The sequence below is a fragment of the Drepanopeziza brunnea genome (assembly GCF_022702325.1).
Source record: "Drepanopeziza brunnea f. sp. 'multigermtubi' strain 214-2 chromosome Unknown ctg3, whole genome shotgun sequence".
Taxonomy (NCBI): Eukaryota; Fungi; Ascomycota; class Leotiomycetes; order Helotiales; family Drepanopezizaceae; genus Drepanopeziza; species Drepanopeziza brunnea.
The window spans coordinates 2,181,508-2,203,733 of record NW_027094066.1 but is presented as its reverse complement, the minus strand read 5'-3'; the positions used below and the strand labels follow the sequence as shown (position 1 = coordinate 2,203,733).

Below are 22,226 nucleotides of genomic sequence, written 5' to 3'. Positions count from 1 at the left end.
GATTCTATGCCGAGTGCTAATACATTGTTTCCCAAACCATGTTGAGTATATATAACTCTCTCAACTCCCCCAAAAATGGACAGCCAAACTTCAACGCCGTACTCAAACTCCAACAACCCCACATCCAGCCTCATCAAATCCGCTGTATTAGACCCGCCAAATGTAGTATAGGTATAGCATTGGATATCTATGCACTCTGCTCCTCTAAAAACAGAAGTAATACATTCTCTTGAAGAGCGGCAGGCCAGCAATCCTCTGCCTTTCAGCCCTGATGAGATTCCAGTCGATCTCTCTCCGCCCAGTATCCAAATCGATATTATCCAGAGTCAGCCACAGAGGCTTCTTCCAGAAATACCCACAAACGAAGAAGAAGATCACGACAGGCAGACCAAGCATAGACTTGAAGAAGTCTTCGGCATTGCCCACGTGACCGTTTGCACTGAATGGATAGAGCGCAACGTAGAACTGAAGGGGTTTAGTGGAAACCGAGGTTGATGGTGAAGAGGAGGTGCGACGAACCTGTGCCATCAAAACAAGCATTATCATAGCCAACGCAGCGATGCTGCCATAAACGCCAAAGACCGCTCTGAACGGAATCTCATCCACCGTATGACCCTGATGTCTCCAAGCCGCGCGGAAGCGAATATGGGCCAGGCAGATACTCGCCCACGTTAACAAGACCGCCAAACCGGAAAGCGCTTGTAGCCAGTCGAAGATGGTTTGCCCGCTTGCGGAGCAATTGACGAATCCGATGAGGCCGCACTGGACGATCAGGAGATTAGCAAACATTCTTTTATGCTTGACTTGGAGGTATTATGAGAGCAGGGCTGCTGCGCGGTTATACTTACAATAAGAAAGACGATGACAGCGAAGAGGGGACGTCCTGACTTGTCGATGTAGGAGAACAGCTTGGGAGCGTATCCTTGTTCAGAGAGTGCGCAAAGGGTGCGGGAGCCGCCATAGACGCCCGACATCCCGATGGAGATTACGGAGATAAGGATCACGGCGTTCATGACTTGGAGATGTTAGTACGGTATCTCGTTCAGGTTGAGAATGAGAGGAGACACGTACAATGATTGTAGCCGTAAAGAGCTGCGTCTTGCCCAATGATAACGAAGGGACTAGACTTGGAATCGTTAGGGTCCTTGGAGCCGATCAGTCGAGGATCGTTGGCGCTGAGCACTGTCAGTTGGAATACACATCAAGCTGGAAGGTGTTCTCCCACCTGACCAAGAGCCCGACGAAGAATAAGCCAAATATGTAGAACATTGTAATGCGGTAGAAGATTTGCTTGATCGCACCTGGTAGGGCTCTGCTTGCATGTCAGCAAAGATGTGCGTGCATGTCTGGACGCTTATCGTGGCTGCGAAAGGTGCAGGATGATTTCACTGACTTGGCAGGATTTGCGGACTCGGCGGCAGCGAGGCCAACAAGTTCCGTCCCCGAGAACGAGAAAGCCGCTGTGATGAACACAGAGCAAATACCCTTGAACCCATTCTTGAATGGACCACCATCCTCATGCCATAGGCGAGCACCCCAATACTCGCCGTATTTCCCATCCGAGGGACCTCCTCCAAGGACTGTTGATCGGATTAGAAAGTGGAAAGGCAATTCAGGATGCACGAAAGCTCACCGAGAACCAAGGCAATGATCATAAAGATAACAATCGCACCTAACTTCAAGCAAGCAGCCCAAAACTCCGACTCAGCATATCCCAGCGTGCCGAAAACATTGATGAGGACGACGGTAACCAGGAAGATAGCGACGAAGACAGCTGGGTTGATGGTATCGTTCCAGTAGCTGACTGTCACGCTGGCAACTACGAGTTCGAGAGGGAGCACGATGGCCCATTGGAAGACGTAGTTCCATCCAGTAGCAAAGCCTAAGGTGGGATCAACAAAGCGAGACGTGTACGTGTAAAAGCCTCCAGAGACTGGGTACATGACGGCAAGTTCTCCAAGCGCGTATACTAGTGGAAATCAGCCATATACGCGTCATAAACTTGCTATCGAATGGACTGCTTACCGACATTGAAAACCATTACGGCGACGATCAAAAAGTCGACGAGAAGAGCTCCAGGGCCCTGCATACCTGTTATTTATGATCTTCGAAAATGCGTTTGAGTTGTGAGTGTTTGACTGCGAGGTCATCGGCGGAAACTTACTCCGGTGGCCAACGCCTTCCCAGATCCCACGAACAAGCCAGCACCAATTGACCCTCCAGCCGCAATCATGTTCAGGTGCCGAGGTTTCATGGTTTGATTGAGGGGGTTCTCCCCAGGCTCCACGATTCTCCTCTTGAAAGACTCTCTCGTACAGCCATTCTTGGTCCAGAAGCTGATGTCCGAGTTTTGTGCAGCAACATTTTCCGGCTTGTAGTCTGGAATGGCGTCGGGGGCGTCGAGGTTGCTGCCGCTGCCATTACTACTTTGAGTTGGAGAAACTGGGACTGCTTGCTTTTCGTTATCACTGGAAGATGCTGGCGCCGGCTCTGGGGCTGGCTCCCGTCGGCGAGACAGGAAAACCATTCTAAGTTGGTGATATTGAGGAATGGAATAACGAGATGATATTGAGATGTGCTCAAGGAAAGACAAACACGGGGGGGCGGGGGAGGGAATCGAATGGGGTAGTGTCCTTATAGGTAGTTAGTCACAAAATGGTGGGCCTAGCTCCAAGTCTTGACGTTTGTCCTAATCAGGGCGACTATTCGCTCTTATCTTTTGGGCCATCTTGGTAGCGAAAATATTCTACAAAGAAAAGGGAATGGTTCAAGTACGATGATGGCGTACTTGGCAGGTGGAGAGAAGTAAAAGTATTTTGGCTTTTGGCAAAGGTGGATTTTGTTCGTTTGATAAAACGACTGTAAAGTAACGCTGAACCAATTTTGATGTAGAAATACTAAGACCATAGAGTCAGTCTGTGACTTGAAACCTCAGCGCTTGCAAGTGAGGAAATATAATTTAGGCCTGGAGAAACAAGAGCTTATGTGTAGGAGACGACAACTTGGAGTTAGGGAAATCTCTTGTGAATAAGGTAATGGCGACATCGTAGGAGGATCGAGCACCAACTAGCGCGACTTGAGCTTTTGATTGGGTATCATGAAGATACTAAGGGAGATAGCTATTTAATGCCCGAAGGGCAAAAAATAGCCATGACCGTGTAGGGATGGTCCATTCGTACGGGACCTACCTTCCCAGACTAAACAAGTCCGTGTATGAACGAGCTGAGCTCTGTGATAACCAGCAATGCAGGGAATTAGATTAGAGAATGATAAGGCTATCGAAATCGGGAATTCGTCAGCTGTACTTCTCTCAGGAGTCAGAGTTGTTGCCGGGCTTTGCCACGGATATGACCTCACCAAATGCTAGCGACAGAGCATCAACAACGCACCGCTGTCTGGAAACCCTCGAAGAAGCCGCTCTATTCAGCATCGGATTGCCATCCTGCAAATATCATGGGTCTTCCAGGTTTTGTTTATTAAAGAGTCCAATTCGTATTCGAAACTTATCTGAGAAACAGTCTGGGCCCTTAGGTCGTGTTCCTCGGCGTGTCTTCGGTTTTAGGAAGACCAAGCCGTATGGCGGCTGGCCGTTGAGACTTTGCTGGCAGAGGATTCTACCACTGGACCAACTTCTCCTAGGCCTTAGTGAGCTTACTGAAGCTGGTCCGCAGTAGTGTCAGTGCTATGCACTTTTCTTCCGAGGGCCTAGTCAAGCGCATGGCCGAGATGCTATGTGTAGCTTTGTCTCTGGGTGGCGGCTCAAGCTCCCTGTCCTCCCGCGGCTCTGAGCTCTACTGCTGCAACCACGTTCTTGGTAATGCCCTCAAAGATTGGACACAGGGAACAGCCTTTGTACTTCTCAAGCAACATGCCGGGTACCTTGACATAGCTTGTGTCACTTCCATCGTCGCTGCTTTCAATGATATTTCCATTGACCTCCGTGCCCACGGGATATACTGGCCTCCTTCCCGTCTCGACCAGCATAACGAATTGTGGATCGATAGGGACACTCGCGAGAAATCTGACTCCGAATTCCTGTGCCATGACTTCTCCACCCCCTTTGCTGAAGATATTCGTACATTCTGAGCAGTTCGGGCAAACAAAGCCGCTCATGTTCTCTACCACGCCAATAATATTGATCCCTGTCTTGGTACAAAAGTTCAGCTCCTTCTTGACATCCGCAGTGGCAACTGCCTGTGGTGTTGTGACGACCACTGCACCAGCAACTTGACCCGGGAATGCAGTCTTAAGTAGAGTTTCTGCGAGCGAGATGTGTTCGTCTGATGTTCCAGGCGGAGTGTCGATCAGCAGATAGTCAATGTCGCCCCAAAGCACGTCTGACAGAAATTGTCGAACCATTGCGGTCTTCTTCGGCCCTCTCCAGACTACTGCATCTCCTCGTTCTCTAAGCAAGAACCCAAGACTCATACAGGAGAGAGAGCCGATGCCTACTGCGGGGTTCCCATCGTGTACGGGGACTGGTATCCAGCCTCCGGGAGCTTGTGTGACTTTCGCGGATTCGATACCGAGCAGTCGCGGTATGGAGGGTCCGGTAAGATCTATATCGAGGATTCCGACAGACTTCCCAGCGAGAGCAAGAGAGAGGGCGAGTTGGGTTGTAATGGAGGATTTTCCTACGCCACCTTTGCCCGAGAGGACCTGGGTTTGTTAGCAGGGTCCGAGTAAGGTAAGAATAGAAGGGATTTTCTTACGAGAACAATGTGTTTTACTTTCTCGAGAGACATTGTCAGGTAAATTAAATGTATTTAGCCGTGTCTGTCGTGTATTCGTCTCATTGTGAAAAGAGAACGGAAGTCCTGGTCCGGATTGATATTTCCAAATTCTTATCCATTAGCAAGCAATCGGCCCAAGCGGCCGCATCTCCCATGTTGTTCCGACCTTATCTTACTTTGGCCGATATCCGGGAAACGTCACACCCTACTCTCTCACGCTTCGACCTTGACATTCGACACTGGCGAGATGGTACCACTCCACCTTTGTTTATGATTGGAATCAACATGAGAATCACTACTGATTCTTATCGATATGGACGATCCATGGGCCTCGCCCTGGGCAGACGAACTACATCTGCGAAGTGAGACGAAAAAGGAAAATAACGCGACCCAACCAGCGACCTTCGTTCGAGCCTCACCGTTGGCGTTGGAGGAGAAGTCAGATTCGCCGTGGGGCAATAGCGGCGACGATGGGTTTGGGGACTGGGCGGCACTTCGTGCTGATGCTGGGGAATGTGGTAGAGAGGATGGATGGGAACGACCATCTGCGGAAACAGTGGCTTTGTCCCAGGATCATGCAAATGTATTGTCTACCGATTGGGACATCCACTCTACCATAGAGCATGATGGACCCTTGGATATAGCCCCCGGTCCTCTTCCAAGGCCTGCAGAACCTATGCGAAGGTCTTCACCGGACCCGTGGGCATTGGACATACGGGGAAAGATTGACCAGAAAGAAGCATCTCCGGGAGCAATTCAGGATAAGGAGGAGGGGACTAGTCAGCAGATCATCATTGATCATGGAGTTTCTAAGGCTTATGAGGATGGAATGTCGAAAATCTCAACCGACACGCAGCTACCTGACACTGCGAAGGATGATTTAATATCTGGGCATAGCAGATTGAAGGAGTCGACGGACGTAGATCAGAGTGACAAACGGGTTTCTGTACCATCATCAGCTACGGGGCCAAGTCTCCAAACTCAAGAAAGTGGTCCGGTATCAAGACCGTCTTCCTTGCTCTCAGAACGCAGCCGCCACGACGAGCATTCACCAGAATCACCCCGGACTTCTTTCGACGAAGATCCGAAGCCTCTTGGAAACCAAATTCCACGAAAAGCATCCTCAAAGATTCAGGGCCTGGTGGAACATTTCGATGGGCTTGCCAAAAAAGAAGTCACTGACCCTCCCATCCGTCGAACCAACATTGCCCAAGATGCACTGGGTGAGGAGTCAAATGGCGAAGAGGGGGACGAGGATGAATTAGAGGACTTCGGGGAGTTCGCAGAAGGCCAGTCCGGCGATGACGAGGAGCCGCGAGAAATATCCAAGGACGATGAAGGCAAAGATCAGAGAAGCCAATCTTCGGGGCTTCAGCACGGTGAACCTTCGGAGAGAGCTTCGATGAGAATCTACGGGCCAGTTGAGTTTACGTTGGATATCACGGAACTAGAGAATATATTCTCTAGTAATGTCCCCATGCCTGCAGAAGGGAATATATTCATTCCCGATTCAATCCCGTTCGACTCTTTCAGCTCTACAGAGGAACGGAAAGCTTGGTATAGAGTCTCCAGGTACGGTACCATGCGGAAACATAATGCTGGTAACGATGAGAATTACGTCCGAGCCACCTGGAAGGAGTCCAAGATACGTGATGAAACATTGAAAATAGTGTCTCGATGGATGGAAGAGGATCGTAGTAGTGGTCGTGTCGCTCTAGGTGGCGGCAGTCGGGGAAGTTCTGCATTCGGCTGGAACGATTCGAAATCGCCGGCAGTGCCTTTAGCGCATGCATTTGCGAAGAATCGAAAGCAGCAATCAGTCAGGGCTCCTGTTACTGTGGAAGCAGTAGCTGATGTTCCTCGAGAGTGGCCAAGATTGGCGAGGGACCGCTCAACAACACAATCACGATCCGCTTCCGGACTGCGGCCAAAGAGCTCGGTCAAGTCTGTGCCAAATCCAAACGAAGCCAAAAGTTACCCTGTAGTTCCTGTGGCGCCAGTGGCCGACTTCGGTTGGAATGCGACTTTTGAAAACCTGAACCTCACCGCGCTCGAGATCGGATCGTCTGAACCCCTTTCAAACTCCGTATCAACCTCCAAGTCGCAGTCACCTCCCCACCAGTCAAGGTTACCCCATGGCTCCTTCTCCAGTACTATCGTTTCAAGTCTCGTCGGATCTAACTCGGTACCTATTGCTACAGCCTCGAGCCTTGATATTCAACGTGGTCCTCCAGCCATAAACAAGATTATCACCACAGCTGACTCTGTGAATGTTATCAACGACGATGACGACTGGGGTGAGATGATCTCATCGCCGGATAATCCAAGCGTGCCTGCTTTCCCGCCGCAGAGAGGACTTCGGCACAGCTTTGGAGGCCTGGATGGCGATGTGGCTAAGATATCGAACGTATCCGAGAGATCAGTTGACATTCCTCAGTCTAATTTAAATCGTCGAACATTGACGAGGTTTGATGAGCCTCTTGTTCCCCAGATCTTGCCCTCCCCCTTGACGGGTCATCGGACTGCATCCGAGGCAAATGCCATTACAGCTGCTCCGAGTAATACTTTCTTGACGCCAATCCGATCGATGCCGGTAGTCGAAACGTCGGTTGATCCGTGGGCATCAGCGGATCTCTCTTTCTTCGATACACCTGCTCCTGCACAGAAGGCCATGCCACCAGCCACAGCCAAAGCAACCGTCTTCAAGGCCGTCAAATCCAGTCCGTCTCCGATGTCTCTCGGGAATGATCAAATGCCCCGAGAAGAAAATGATCAGGATCGTATCGCCAGGGCAGTTGTGAGGGGTCTCCCGGACTTGTCTTACATGCTCAGAAAATGATACACATTTATATGGTTTCAAAGATTATTTTATAGTCAGGAAACAAGGGACGCGGGAGAACGACTTGAAGTATTGTGCTGCTATGTATTTTAGCGAGGAGTAATCCTGGGGAGCGATTGGATATCTGTATATCTGTATAACAGCACATAAGTTGGGAGGAGTTCTGGAGCAGAATGAAAAATTGTTGCGAATGAGCAATCACCCTTGAAGCCTTTGCTGAGGGGGCTACAAGGTGTTGAACTGTTGGACTGGAGTAGAAAGAATCTACGTTGGCGATACAGTTGAATGCGGTAGCATGGCTATATACGCTCACCAAAATCTTGGAGTAGAGGGTCGAGACTCGAATGTTCAGCTGGGTAGGAACATTGGGCCTCGCTCCCCATCATCCCGTCGGGGACTAAATCTACGGCGATGGAGATTCCTTCCTTCTAAAACACTACTTGTGAAGTAACGCAACGTCGACGTGAAGCCAGTAAATCTCCCAGCAGGCATCATCAACAACCAAATTTCCCTTCTAATTTCTCATCAACGCCGACCTATGATCATATCTTCCTTCCAGCGCAAAGCTGTCGCGCTTTCGTATATGCTGTCTTTGATGTTTACTATTAAGATTAGGTTCAGATAAGCAACCACTACTCTGAGAAAAATCACCTTGGGCACGAGGGCTCACTCGATGAACCAGGGAGCCTATAAAAGATTGCAGCACCAGGCGACGCAGATTGGATTTGAACCATCCGTTTTACCAATGCACACGGATTCTGCAAACATAGTGGACGGTGCGTTTAAAGAGCCAGGCCAGGGTATTGATGATAAAGAAGAGTCGGACGAACTCGCTAAGATTGACGATGATGTTCGATTCTCACATCCCAGCTACTTTTCGAACATTTGTCGCAAGACAATGACCGTCCAAACCGATGGTACTGAGGATCTCGACACTCCAGCAAGATCGATGCCAGACCCAGGAACAGCCCCTGATGACTACTTGTCACTTCCCATGACAAGTCCTGCCCAACCCGGTGCCTCTTCACCGGCAGTCGGAGACTGCTGCTCAGGTCTTTTGGCCGTCGAACCTCCATCACCTATATACCACGGCACGGAGGCCCCCCCCTCGCCTATCGAGAGGTTGGGCTCCAAAGGCAAGAGGAACAAGAACTATATTCGTTTCCAAGGATCACATCCATTCGTGCCGGGGAAGATCACACATAAGCACCCAGGTAAGTCCTGAATCTCGCTGACGGGCTCCCTCTTTCAAGCTTCAATAGGATTCACGTTATTGATGACGGGCATGTGCATAGCCTCAGTGCCCCTTCCACATACCAAATCTCTGGGGACAGAAACTGACTCGATGTTCTTTGGATAATAGGGGGGCTCCATCACAAAAAGTACATTCAGTACGTATATTCGCACACGAGCTCTGACTACAGGATCACACATCACTACCTTTGCGAAACATCAGATCTCGAGAAGCCAGTGTATTACTATCATGATGTTGGGGGCTACACACGCCTGGACCCGGACCACAGATTTACCCTACATTTGGGAAATTATTCCGGAACGCCTATACTTGGGGCGATGTGGCACAGCAGTGGTGGGATGCAGTAAGTGATTATCGCTGTTGGAGCCGAGCCTTTTCTTAACCCTGTATTGCAAGCATACACTTGGACTGACTGGAGCAGTTTCGCTGTCGGCAATCCCTTCATGGATATCAAGAACATGTACGACGAAAGTGTGTCCACCATTCAGAGACAACATTGCGATTACCTCAAGCCTATATCTTCCGCTCCAACGAGATGGCACATGGACTTTTCTTTTGGAGGCGGAAAAGGAGAAGGGCTGAAGAAAACTTACAGGTGGCAAGTTGTACATGTGGCCGAGAAAAACCCACAACTTCGACGTGGAAAATTAGAGTTAAGGGAAAAGCACGGCCATGAAGATGTGGATGAGGAGGGCAAGAAGAAGGAGAAGAGCAAGTTGCTTGCTACCTGTAGAAATGCTGATGAGCTGAGTACGAATCTCTGGGTCAGAGAAGTCTCCGATGAGCTGGGGGACGAACTTGCGAGGATGAGATGGAAATCCTGGGTTCTACTGACTTGGGGTGCAATGCGAGATCGAATGCGAGGCCCCCATAATACAGGCTCTCCTTATCACGATGTTGGGTACACCCAGACTACCAAGACAGTCCAGTCTCCGGGTGGGCTGATTCCTTTTTCTGGCTTTACACTGGGAGGGTGCATACTTCCTGTGACAAGAGGGGATATTCGGGAACGGAGCTTGAAGGGAGAAGAGTACTGAGACCACGGTCTTGATCTTTTGATAGCACGGGTTTGACTGGTAATCTCTTGCTCCGCTACTTTCTACCGACTCCAACAACGTCATCGACATTGGACTGCGTGATGGTAAACCGACATTAGACTCCCAGCCCGATGCACACAAACCGGCGCGGCACTCCTCGTTTCTTCTTATCAAGCAGCTTGTGTGACTGTCCGAGTCATGCCTCTCGCGGGGTAAGTGAATTATCCGACAGATACTGCGAGCGCTTCCGACGACGATGATCAAATCCCAAGAAACCGTTTCTTGGTACTGGCACTTCTGGAGGGATCTTGAGTAGGGCCAAGTCTTTCGGTCCACGGCCTCTGTTTGAGTTGTTTGAATTCCATATTTGAATTCCCCCCCCAAAATAATCAGCATTCTTAATTGTTGACTGGTTATATTTTTTCGTTTCTGGTGTATGGTTTATTGTGTATGGGTTATTGTTTATGGTTTATTGTTTATGGTTTATTGTTTATCCCAGATTTCCAAAGAGACGTCCGGAGCACCCGTGGCCATTCTCCCGTACCCACCACCTGCAAGTCTCACAAACCTTAACTTCAAGATCCACAGCGTGAGCTTACTCTGTAAGGCTACCCGATCGCTACCATCGGCTGGCTCCCGTGTGGGATCTAGGATTTGTTGACTTACTTTCCGATTGGGCAATTGTCATACAGGAGCTCTAGACAGCAAAATTTTCAAGGGCTGTTACCAGGGCTTGAACCAATCAACTTATAAGGATTCAGCCTCGAAAAGAACCTTTAGGCAAGTCTTTGGTCTTTGCAATAGAGTTGACAAGGCTTTGAGCCATTCAGAAACCACCGCTCGACGATTCATAGGGCCAAACTGGGTCCGACATGTATTGAAGGGGGGACTACAGAGTATACGTAAGTTGTTGTACGTAAGTACTACTGTAGTAAGTAAGTCTGACTTGTCGACTTCACACCATGGATGCGTTGAGTGGATCCTTTCCCTGGCAGTTCACGGAGGTATTAAAGGAAACGATGTCGACGTCGATGCCACCTTTCAAAATCAACACTCAAAACCATCTCTTGGGGTCTCACCGGTGAATTGGTATAAGTGTCATTCATGAAGTGGAGTGGTTCTCGGAGAACACATCCACATCCACATCCACATCCACATCCACATCCACGTCCACATCCTGCCTTGTTGTGTAACCTGAAGCCGACTGTCGGATCCCTCACGAGGCAGGCAATAAAAGGACAATCTTGAGTCTTGACGAAAATCCCTCGCCACAGATTGTATTTGACGCATCCCTTCAGAATACAACCGCCGGGATGGGCCTCGATAGCAATACTCACGAGGTGAGGGAAGTCGGTGCCTCCTCTCCGGTGCCCGTAAGTCCGGTAGATGAGAAGCCGAATGCACCCTTTGGAGAAACTGCTCACGAAGCTGCTGAGAGAGGACATGCTGCTACCGACAGGCGAGTCCTTTGCCATCTCACTTACCAGAGACGAATCTAATCCATATAGATAGACATGGCCACTCGCTCATCACCTTTGACCCCAAGGCGGAGGCCAAATTACGGATGAAGATTGATCTCATGATCGTCCCCACTGCGGCCCTCCTCTATCTTTTCTGCTTCATCGATCGCGCCAACATCGGTCTGTCTTCCCCTATGCCCGTCCCTTCATTATAGATAGGTACAAGGCTTACCCCTCGTAGGAAACGCCAAACTTGCGGGCCTCGAGAAAGATCTTGGTCTCAAGGGGTACGACTACAACGGCGTGCTATCTGTATTCTACATCTCGTACATCATCTTCGAGATCCCGTCTAACATCGCGTGTAAATGGATGGGCCCTGGCTGGTTCATCCCTTTCATCTCATTGATGTTCGGAATCTGCTCCATCTGCACCGCTTTCGTGCACAATTTCAGTCAGATTTCTGCCGTGAGATTCATGCTGGGTATCTTTGAAGCGGGAATGCTGCCCGGCATCGCGTACTACATGTCTCGATGGTATAGACGCAGTGAGCTGGTTTTCAGACTGTCCCTCTACGTCGTCACGGCTCCAATTGCCGGTGCCTTCGGAGGTCTCCTCGCTTCCGGTATCCTCAAACTGGATAGTTTCGGTAGTCTGCACTCCTGGCGCATGATCTTCGCCATCGAAGGCATCATCACCTCTGTCCTCGCTCTCATCTCATTCTTCACTCTCACAGACCGACCCGCTACCGCAAGATGGCTCACACAAGAGGAGAAAGACCTTGCCATCGCCCGCGTCAAGTCGGAGAATATCGCCACGACTGAAGTTCTGGATAAATTTGACAAGCGCAAAATGCTGCGCGGCATCTTCTCCCCCGTCACACTGGCTACGGCCTTCATCTTCTTACTCGACAATGTCACTGTGCAGGGACTCGCCTTCTTTGCCCCGACAATCGTCAAGACCATCTACCCAGATAAATCCGTCATCTTCCTCCAACTGCGGACCGTGCCCCCATACATCGTCGGGGCCGTCTTCACACTCCTATTCCCGTTCCTGTCGTGGAAATTAGACCGCAGAACCATCTTCTTCATCTGCTCCGCCCCTCTCATGATCATCGGATACATCATGTTCCTGGCCTCGTCCGAAGGCAGCGTGCGCTACATCGCCACCTTCGTCATCGCGTCTGGGGCCTTCACCTTCGGATCCCTCTGCAACGCCCAGGTCTCGGCCAACGTCGTCAGCGACACGGCGCGCTCGTCGGCCATCGCGACCAACGTCATGTTCGGGAACATCGGCGGCCTGATCTCCACGTGGAGTTTCCTGCCCAGCGATGCCCCCGACTACCACCTCGGGAACGGGCTGAACCTGGCGACGAGCTCGACCATCTTGCTGTCTAGCATTGCGCTGCTGTGGTGGATGAAGTGGGATAACGGGAAGAGGAAGGAGAAGGATGTGAATGGTGCATTGGAGGGCTTGAGTTTGAGGCAGGTGCAGGGCTTGGATTGGAAGCATCCGGGTTTCAGGTGGAAGCTGTAAGGGGGATGTGGGAGGAATTTTTGGGGGGGAAAGGGGGGGAGAAGGTTCTCTCGCTATGCGGAAGCCAGCTTTGGCGTTCTGGTCCAAGATGGAGGGGGTGTGGGCTCCGGCTGGACACAACTGCTCTAGGTATTACTGTACATGATGAGTTTGAGTTTGCACAAAGCAACGATGAAGTTCAATTTTTTTACGAACGAACGCTTCCCTTCCTGGTCGATTATTTCCTATGCCTCGAAGAAAGTAGAGTTATATTTCCCATGCCTCAACCCACTTTTTGAGTGGGCCCGCCCAGCCAAATCTACTCGCTGCTTGACGCTACATTTAACGACCTCGGCTTCGGTATACTTGATTCTGATATAGATACAGATCTATTTAAGTAGCGCGCTCGTTGCAACTACGACGTTCGAATAAAGAAGCTACGGTATCGGTATGGTGAAGAAAACATATATGCTATGATCGTGTTCTTTATATAAGACCGTTAGTTGCGCGGACAGCGTATCTTTTGGAATTGATTTTTAAGCTGATATTTATAATTAAAAACACATATATGTCTTTAATTCGCGATCAGGTTTAGCGCTACACCGAGATCCGTAAGCGATAAAATTGTATTTATTTATTTTTATTAATTTTTTTTTTTAAAAAATGTAAATGTAAATAGCTTTAAAATTACAATTGAGAACTTCAAAAAATAATTCTAGTATAAGCGGCATTACTGAAAAAATTTTCTTGTATAGAGCAGCGAGTAGATTTGGCTAGGCGGGCCCACTCAAAAAGTGGGTTGAGGCATGGGAAATACAACTCCACTTTCTTCGAGGCATGGGAAATAATCGACCTCCCTTCCTCTTTTGGCGACTGACTAGGTATATATATGGCTTACTTAACACTGGAGTATTCGCAATCGGTACAACGCGAGGCCTTCCGCGTCGTCCTAGGAAGAAGTCTCGATCGAGGATGTGATACCTATCATTCTAATAAGCGCGGCTTTTCTAGAAAGGTTTGGTTAGTCAGAGTAGTCTACACCCGCACGTACGTAAAGGTATGCATGGCCCTGTAGGATTTGGTGTTGGAATTTGTATCGAAAATAGAAAAGAAAGAAAGGAAAAAAGCAAGACCCCTCTTTCATATCTGGCTTGGTACCGAGATGTTCCCGCGCATATTTCCCCCCCCCCCCCCCCCCCCCCCCCCCCAAAAAACCCCCCCAAAAAAAAAATAAAAAAATAAAAAAATAAAAAAGTGAAAAAGTGAAAAAATAAAAAAGTGAAAAAGTAAAAACATAAAAACGTAAAAAAGTAAAAAAAGTAAAAAGTAAAAAAGTGAAAAAGTGATAAGGTGAAAAAGTGAAAAAGTGAAAAAATAAAAAAGTAAAAACGTAAAAACGTAAAAAATTAAAAAATTAAAAAATTAAAAAAGTGAAAAAATTAAAAAATTAAAAAATGAAAAAAAGGGAAAAAAAAAGGATTTTTTTTTTTTTTTTTCATTTACACCGCATTGATAGAGAGGAAGAAATCCGTAATCGTCGTCTCCTATCAAATAGTGTGAAAGGTGCGGTAGTTTAGCGCTAGCGGCGCGTGGTCGGTCGCTTTTGAGTTACTACGTATGTGAGTCTTGTACCGGTACTCTCGTGAGAATGTGAGTTTGGTTGTACGTAGTAGATATTGAGAAACATATTCGACTAGGTTTGTTTGGGAATTGGAACCGTGTTATACGGAGTACCTATTTGAGCTTCAAAGTTGAGCTTTTTAATTTTTCTCCTCTCCTTCCCACCCCAGCCCCCAACCACCCCTTATGCGCTTGACTTTAAAGCTACTCCTCCTCCTCCTCCTCCTCCTCCTCCAACCTGTGAGGAAGCTACGTCAGCACTATCTTCCCCAACCACCTTCCCGCCAACTTCTTTTTCGGCACGGCCACCACCTCTTCCTTCATCACCCGACGACATCTCTTCAAGCCTCGTCTTCTCACAGTCCCTCTCCCACTCCTCGTACGTCCGGTATATGCTATACTGAATGTCCCTGTGATTCTTGTAGTACGTTTCATGGTTGATTTCGCAGACACCTTCCTTCTCGCCTTTATGCTCGACGCAGAAAGCCCGATCGCACAGGTGACAGAGTCGATTCGGGAGCCGGTCTTTGAGGTGGGGTTTCTTCACCCGCATTCTCTCGTGGACATGGCAGGGCTCGATTGCGCCAAAGAGAAAATCGTTCTGGGAGATGGTTAGCCTACTGGATGGATGTCAAACTTGGGTGTTCGGGGTGGAAGAAGAGAAAAGATACCATGATTGTGGTGGTGGTTGGTTATCGTTTCAGACTTCTTCCCTTCGATGATCACGCTTAGCACGTTCGTTCTCGCTTATATGGGTTTTTAGCGGGGAAATCCGAGGAACCGTGGTGTTTTTTATGCCTTGTGAGGATGGAGATGGACTGTGACGTGCGGAAGAAGTGAGATGAGGGAAGGCGGGCCAAGTGAGCCGAATTGTGAGTGGTGATGTCGTACCACAGGAACGCAGTCATCAAATGATCACCGATGTTACACAAGATGGTCATAGATTCAAACTTGATGTTTTCTTTGGCGTACGATTTACTTGGTGTTTCGCATGTGGATGGTAAGCCACGCCCTTTAGAGAAACCGGATATGACACCGAGCTTTCGGCTAAAGCAGCACATTCCTTCCTGGTCCTCTGGTCTGCCTATCAACATCACTTGTGTGTTATCCGTTGGAACCTTTGGAACCTAACCGACATCTGCACTATAGACACCTTGGTGCTCCGAACGCCTATCAGCTAATAGGCGTTGTGCAAAACGTTTAAAGGGTCAGGCTTTATGGTTAGGCTATACAGACGACCTACTGAGGTCAGACTATATAGCCTCCCGTTGCTAACTCGATGGACTGACAGGCCTGCCTATGGCATCCTCCGTATTAACAAGAGAGGTTGTTGAAATGATGTGTTGCCTAAGCCCAATCAATGATGCATAAATGCAAGCGCTGACTTGCATAGCTATGCAGAGTGCTTGATCGGGCATTATCAGCACGATTGTTTCTTTAGAAGAATGTAGGCAGACAGAGCAAGGGCAATAGCAAGAGTAAGAGCGCATAATTTCGAAAACGAAGCCAAGATGTGCAAGTGCTGCATCTGAAGAAGCTGGGGATGAGATTGTTAGACCGAAGAAGCGTGCAGGCCAATGAACTGCATCTACAGTATACTAGCGAATGGTGGGCTTGTCCCCTGACCTGCTTGAGGAGCGAAACCTCCGTTCTATGGTGAGAGGTCCACTACTACAAGGCGGTGGCATCAGGACGAAGATGCTACAAAGTTTGAGCATCCCGTTCTCTGTTTTCTGATCAGTACTGAGCCGCGAACTTGGAAAATGGATAGTGATTTCGGGAAGCAGAGGCACCCAGCCCCCAAGGGCAAGAGCCACAGCAGCATTTCACAGGTGATACTCGTCAAGAATGCGCATCGAAGTAGCTGCCCTGATTGTAGTTGCATAATTGTCATTCGAAACTTGATGGCTTGCATGCTGTGTAACGTTGAGGTGGCTGCGGAAAGAGAGGGCCGAACTTGAAATGATAAACGTTCAGGCCAACGTTTTGCCTGCAAAAGCTTTAATACGGACAATGGACAACCCATACAGGACTCCAACTCATAATGGGTGCAAAATTTCAATCCCAAATTCCTCATGCATTCTCGCATCGATCCGTCAGCAGACCGGAAACAAACATCTCAAGCAATATAGATCATAAAATGAAACAACCCAGAGATGGCATCCTCGTGAGTCGAGATTAACGACAGATCCTTCCTTCTACAAACACCGTCGCGGCCTCACGACGACATGACGCCGCCGCTCAGCCGTTGGAACACCTCTGTGGCCACAATGCAGCGCGGAAGCTGCACTACTGCGCGGAAGTGGTTTGGTGCACGAGATAATTGATTAGAAGAAAGGGAGAGAAATGTCTGTCGTGGAAGAAAATTTTATATGGTGTTGAAGATTATGTCAGCAGGTCACGGGACGCAGAAAAGCGGACAAAATGAGGTCCGCCAATGAGAGAGGTTGAGTTGTCAATAAGCTGGAAGAGGGCCGAGGGAGAAACAGCCGATAAGGCCCGAGACTGCAACGAAAACGACAACCACAACCACAACCTACAAAGACATCGACGACATTGAGACTTTGAGCCGCAACGCCACGAACTGTTACTGACACCGTCGGCGAACCACCCACAGAACATAACCTAAAACTCCACAACCCGGAACAATGCTGGCACAACGGGCGACTCAGCAGGCGATGCGCAGGCGTAAGTTGAGCTGCCCCTCCCACATCATACCCAGAGTACGTGGACATGTAATGGAGCAATCGCTAATGATTTGGCTGTATAGTCGTAACGAGGCCTTCGATGGCTTCGCACATTGCTTTCAAGAAGGTCGCTGCGCCGATGGCTGTTGCTTCGAAGATCCAAACGAGGTAGGCATTGCGCGTCTTTCGTTTTCGAACCTGAGATCCGACATATCCTCCGGCCCAAGGAGGGATTCTGCAGGGTGCTGGAGCTGATGGGAAACTGCTGCATATGCGAATGGCATCAAGGCCCTTTGCTCTTCGGTTCAGAAATCTGCGCGCTCTGCGACCTCTCTGCGATGCAGCACAAGCCAGCGATAGAGTTGAGCTCTACTTTCTGCCCATTTCACCACTACGCCAATCAGGATCGACACAAATGCCCTTCAATATCCCTCGGGCTCAATTGATCCAGACACACGCAGTCTTCCAAGTTGAAACACCAGCTAACATCCCCTCCCAGACCCGTAGCAACCCACAAAGTCTCCGTCGCTGACAGCTCCGAAATTCTCGTCGCGCAACGCAAACTTCGTCCGACCTCCCCCAACCTCGGAATTTACAAGCCGCAAATAACCTGGATCTTATCCTCTCTCAACCGTGTCACCGGTCTCACCGTCGCGGTCCCTTTCTATCTCTTCGGCCTGGCTTACCTTGCCTCCCCCGCGCTCGGCTGGCACCTCGACTCCGCCACCCTCGCCGCGACATTCGGAGCTCTGCCAGTAGCGGCAAAGTTCGGTATCAAGTTTTTGGCTGCGTTGCCGTTCACGTTCCATAGCTGGAACGGGGTCAGGCATTTGGTGTGGGATACGGGACGAGCTTTTAAAAATCAGACGGTCATTAAGAGTGGGTGGGCCGTTGTTGGGTTGACGGCCGTTAGCACCTTGTATTTGGCTTTCGCGTATTAGAGGGCCGTGGTGGCTGAGATCGGTTTTAGAGAGGATGAGAAAGGAAGAAGGGTGGATCGGTGCAATGGGTGCAATGGATGCAAAGATGCCACAGGGGCATCATACAGTAATTGCTATTGCTTGGGTTTGGGGAACAACTGAATACGATTACGTATGTGTACAAGTCAATAAAGACGATTTGATTTCGGTTCCTGGAAGCGGTCTTTTTCTCGTCACAGAATGCCAATCGCACCTGGAGACATCAGTTAGCTTTTCAGGCCCATGAAAGTCACGCATCGACGAATCATCGATTGCTCTTTCAACTCAATGGGCAAGAAAAGCAAACCATGTTGATCTTTCTTCCATGTTTGGCCGGGTTGGCTCCATGGTACGGAAGCTCCTGGCTCCCTTCGTAACCGGTCATCGACGATTTTGAATATTCATTCCAACGTCCTCCAGACACGAGCTGGGCATCCAATCGATATACTCGATAGTTACTCGATCCCGCGGCAGAATGAATCAGTTAATAAGTGAATGAATGCACGACCGGGCCGAGCGCTGCTGGGTGCAGGAACCGGTCTCGTGCAAGCCGCCGCCACTCGGGAGACACAAGTCTCGCCCGAATCTGACCACACTCGTATGGTTCCCCGCCTCCCCCTCTGCCCTATGTATACATACCTATATGTATATATCTCACGCATCTGTCTCTGCTCAAAGCCCGTCGCAAGTTCCCCATCTTTCCCAATCCACATTCCCGAACTCACGTCAAGGAGAACTACATTCCGTTCGTTCTCCCACCACTCCATCTCTTCCCAATATCTACTTACTACCTCATTCGCACAAACCACAACCCACAACCCACAAACCACAAACTGCATTTCACACCTCACGCCCATATCTCCTCTTCCAACGCAGCAATTCGACCCAGCCGCGAAGAAAAGGAAAGCAAAGCAAAGAAAAGAATGGCAGCGGTGCAATACACAGACGTCGTGGTCGTGGAAGAGGGCCAGGGCCAGGGCGGGGAGGTGCTGCAGATGGGACCCGTCACGATCCGGATTCTGGAGGATGGGCGACACACGGATAATCGTATCGGGTCCATGGTGTTGACTATCCAGCCAAGGACGCCGGGCCCGCCCATCCATGTTCGTTTGCTCGCTCGTTCCGCCGTTCTACCCTTCTCTCTCTCTCGGTCTCTTATTTGATCTTGTTTGGGTTTGTGTGATTGTTTGATTCAGATACATGTATATATATGTGCATACATCCATGTCGATCTACATACGCAGACCACGAGCTGATGCGCGCGCGAGAGGGCGAAAAATAGTGGCACCGCATGCACGACGAGACCTTCCTCATCACGTCCGGCCGGGTCCGCTTCACGACCATCAAGGCGGCGACGGCGAACTCCTCGGGGCCCGGCGGGCCAGAGCTCAAGAGCGACGAGAGCCTGCGGGAGGATCTGGATGCGAAGGCCGGCGACTACGTCGTCGTGCCGACGAGGAGCATCCATACCTTTAGCAACCCGTGGGACGAGGAGGCGAGTTTCTTCAATACCTTTACGCCGGCTTATTATGTGTGAGTTTCCCTTGCTTTCTCTCTCTTTCTTTCTTGCTTCTTCCCCTTTTTGGTTTGGGTCTGCAGATTGGAGGCTGGGTTTAGAGATGTTATGTGATGTGATGTGATGTGATGGGGCTGGCGAGGGAGAGATGAAGAGAGAGGGAGTGAAGGGGTGGGTGGTGACTGAGTTGAGAGAACTCGAATGCTGATGCGGGAGTAGGGACTATCTGAGGATGTTGGCGAAAGCCATCAACGAGGCGCAGAGCGGAGGGAAGAAGTTGACGGAGGATGAGCAGAGAGAGGTCATGGCGCAGTTTGCGACCTTTGAGCCGTAGGTGGGTATGTAGGTGGCATGTAGGTAGGTGGGTGATTCGTTTTCCAATATGCTATTAAAGATAAGAAGTTTTTTTGGAGGCAGAAAACGTTTGGTGCACAGCGACCGACTAGCTCGAGCTTCTTTCTGTCGACTGGAAAACCCTTGATGAGGTGAAGAAGGGGTATCGAACGAGGGAAATTTACTCGCTTAAGTAGTAAGGGCAGGCCACTCGCTTAGCAGCCCTACCAGTCTTCCTCTTTCCTTTTCGGGCATTTCATTCTATTTCCTATTTTCGTTCAGTGTCTCGGCAAAGAATTCTTGAGTAATGAGGCATCAGTGCGTTTGAAATGTTCGTGCTTTCAGAATATCGACAATAATAACATTTATAAATCAAGCGAGTTCCTGCACATACGTACCAAACTCTCCTTTTAATATATACAGAAACAAGCATATCCGCTGGCACCGCCTTCTCCATGCCACGTATTCACCAAGACAGCTAGCTAACTTACTGCTTGGGGATGCTCTGCGGGTTGGTGGTGAACATGCCCGTGGGATCAATCTCCTTCTTGATTCTCAACACTCTCGGCCAGTTGCCAGCAAACAACCTCTCGCTCCACTGCGCCTCCGTCAGCTCCGTGTCTCGATAGTTGACGAAACCCCTCAACGGCACGCCTTCGGTGGCCAGCTGCTGCTCGAACGGCTTCAGTCCGTTCTGCATGTAGCTGATCCCATCCGCAGGAAAGTCCGTCAGGCCAGCCGCGAGACGGCCCTCCCAGCGGATGAGGAAGAGGGATTTGGCGTACGCGAACGCGGAGTCGGCATCCTTGACCTTCCGGGACGACGCGCCCCAGAGGTCGATGAAGCCGAACTTGGTCATGTCGGTGCGGTTGAAGGCGAAGGTCGTCGCGTTGTACAGGGCGAAGGCCGACTCGTAGGTGAAGGGCTGGTCCTCGCGGAGCACGAGCGCCTGCAGGTAGAAGTTGCGGGGCGGGAAGAATTCGATCTTCTCGTCGATCAGGGGGGTCGCGGCTTTCTCCATGGTCCAGAAGTCGGCCGTGGCACTCACCAAGGTCGTGTTGGCGGGCAAGCGGGCCATCAAGGGCGCCATGATGGCCTCGAAGTCCGCGGGGCTGCCGTAGTAGAAGCCCGTGCCGGAGAAGGGGGGCGCGGTCAAGGACCAGCGGAGGGAGAGCTCGTCGGGGCACTCGCCGCTGAGGTAGTAGTCCTGGATGCTGAGCAGGGCTTTGACACCTGCGTCGAGGCTGGCATCGGGCAGGGTGATGGTGTAGTTGGTCACCGTCTGGTGGACAGGCTTCCACGTCCTGGTCGTGAGGGAGAGGACGATCCCGTAGGACGAGGCGGCGCCTTGCACGACCCAGAAGAGGTCCGGGTTCTGCGTCTTGGAAGCAGTGACGATGGTGCTGTTGTACAGCATGACCTCGACGCTGGTGAGCATGTACATGGGCGTCCCGAGGAAACGGGAGGTGCTGCCGAATCCCGCGCCGATGGTCGAGCCAGCGAGACCGACCCGGTTGGCGCGCACGTGGGGGAAGTGCACGCCATGGTTCTGCCAGGCCCAGGTCACGACGTCGCCGACGATAGAGCCGCCTCCGAAGGTCAACAGGCCGGTCGCAGCGTCGAAGCTGGTGGATTGGAAGGCGTCCATGTAGATGACCAACGCCCCATCGTTGCCACCGACACCGTACGAGCCGTAGGAGTGACCACCATTCTTGGCTGCTACTGGGACTCCGGCAGCGGCGGCGCAGCGAAGGGCTGCAGCGATCTGGTCCACGCTAGTGGGCTTGATGACGCCGGCAGGCGTGGGCCTGATACGTAGTTGCCATGGCGAGATGTCCTCTGCCCAGTCGGCGCTGTCGGCGAAGGTGGAGGGGATGGAGGCTGCGGCGAGACAGCTCTGGAGAGGAGATTGGGCCACGGCGGGATTGGAGAAGGCGAGAGCCGAGACGAGCAGGGCGGTTAGGGTGAAAGAAGGCATTTTGGAGGAAGCGACTATCAAAGCGGGTGTGGTAGGTAGGAGAAAGACTGCAATGAACGATTGCTCAATTGGCCGCTCGATTAAGACCGGATTCTACCTCGCTTTGTATTTCCGGAGAGCTCTTTCTCTTATAAAAGGAAATGTGGCCTTATGAAAAAACGCAAATAATCCTTTTAAAGCAAGTAGAATTGATTGGTCCATCAAAAAGTGCGCGTAGTGACGAGTAGCAAAGTCTTAAAATGATAAACAACGTGGTTGGATTTCATTTAACTTTCAGAATCTTAATACCTCCGCTCT

At 50.3% G+C, this 22,226-nt stretch overlaps 9 protein-coding genes across 9 annotated transcripts; 5 read left to right on the top strand and 4 right to left on the bottom strand.

Moving 5' to 3' along the window:
* Positions 1–204: 204 nt before the first annotated feature.
* L3040_002750 (uncharacterized protein) lies at positions 205–2,527 on the bottom strand (the record flags this gene model as incomplete). The annotated part of the gene is made up of 9 exons (XM_066155668.1): positions 205–465; positions 520–762; positions 849–1,015; positions 1,072–1,175; positions 1,226–1,312; positions 1,394–1,580; positions 1,634–1,969; positions 2,026–2,083; positions 2,165–2,527. The coding sequence occupies 9 exons, from the start codon at positions 2,525–2,527 to the stop codon at positions 205–207; spliced, it is 1,806 nt and encodes a 601-aa protein (XP_066012645.1).
* Positions 2,528–3,759: 1,232 nt separating this feature from the next.
* On the bottom strand, positions 3,760–4,745 carry L3040_002749 (uncharacterized protein; the record flags this gene model as incomplete). The annotated part of the gene is made up of 2 exons (XM_007296301.2): positions 3,760–4,659; positions 4,713–4,745. 2 exons carry the CDS (start codon positions 4,743–4,745, stop codon positions 3,760–3,762), a joined length of 933 nt encoding a protein of 310 aa, XP_007296363.2.
* Positions 4,746–5,046: 301 nt separating this feature from the next.
* On the top strand, positions 5,047–7,572 carry L3040_002748 (uncharacterized protein; the record flags this gene model as incomplete). The annotated part of the gene is made up of 1 exon (XM_007296302.2): positions 5,047–7,572. One exon carries the CDS (start codon positions 5,047–5,049, stop codon positions 7,570–7,572), a length of 2,526 nt encoding a protein of 841 aa, XP_007296364.2.
* Positions 7,573–8,317: 745 nt separating this feature from the next.
* L3040_002747 (uncharacterized protein) lies at positions 8,318–9,864 on the top strand (the record flags this gene model as incomplete). Its single annotated transcript, XM_007296303.2, has 3 exons — positions 8,318–8,786; positions 8,936–9,170; positions 9,249–9,864. The coding sequence occupies 3 exons, from the start codon at positions 8,318–8,320 to the stop codon at positions 9,862–9,864; spliced, it is 1,320 nt and encodes a 439-aa protein (XP_007296365.2).
* A 1,313-nt stretch (positions 9,865–11,177) lies between these two features.
* L3040_002746 (uncharacterized protein) lies at positions 11,178–12,857 on the top strand (the record flags this gene model as incomplete). Its single annotated transcript, XM_066155666.1, has 3 exons — positions 11,178–11,323; positions 11,377–11,504; positions 11,566–12,857. 3 exons carry the CDS (start codon positions 11,178–11,180, stop codon positions 12,855–12,857), a joined length of 1,566 nt encoding a protein of 521 aa, XP_066012644.1.
* A 1,783-nt stretch (positions 12,858–14,640) lies between these two features.
* Positions 14,641–15,130, bottom strand: L3040_002745 (uncharacterized protein; the record flags this gene model as incomplete). The annotated part of the gene is made up of 2 exons (XM_007296305.2): positions 14,641–15,057; positions 15,128–15,130. The coding sequence occupies 2 exons, from the start codon at positions 15,128–15,130 to the stop codon at positions 14,641–14,643; spliced, it is 420 nt and encodes a 139-aa protein (XP_007296367.2).
* A 1,974-nt stretch (positions 15,131–17,104) lies between these two features.
* Positions 17,105–18,084, top strand: L3040_002744 (uncharacterized protein; the record flags this gene model as incomplete). The annotated part of the gene is made up of 3 exons (XM_007296306.2): positions 17,105–17,144; positions 17,227–17,311; positions 17,643–18,084. 3 exons carry the CDS (start codon positions 17,105–17,107, stop codon positions 18,082–18,084), a joined length of 567 nt encoding a protein of 188 aa, XP_007296368.1.
* Positions 18,085–19,025: 941 nt separating this feature from the next.
* On the top strand, positions 19,026–19,952 carry L3040_002743 (uncharacterized protein; the record flags this gene model as incomplete). Its single annotated transcript, XM_007296307.2, has 3 exons — positions 19,026–19,205; positions 19,385–19,635; positions 19,838–19,952. The coding sequence occupies 3 exons, from the start codon at positions 19,026–19,028 to the stop codon at positions 19,950–19,952; spliced, it is 546 nt and encodes a 181-aa protein (XP_007296369.1).
* A 486-nt stretch (positions 19,953–20,438) lies between these two features.
* On the bottom strand, positions 20,439–21,929 carry L3040_002742 (uncharacterized protein; the record flags this gene model as incomplete). The annotated part of the gene is made up of 1 exon (XM_007296308.2): positions 20,439–21,929. The coding sequence occupies one exon, from the start codon at positions 21,927–21,929 to the stop codon at positions 20,439–20,441; it is 1,491 nt and encodes a 496-aa protein (XP_007296370.2).
* Between the last annotated feature and the right edge of the window lie 297 nt (positions 21,930–22,226).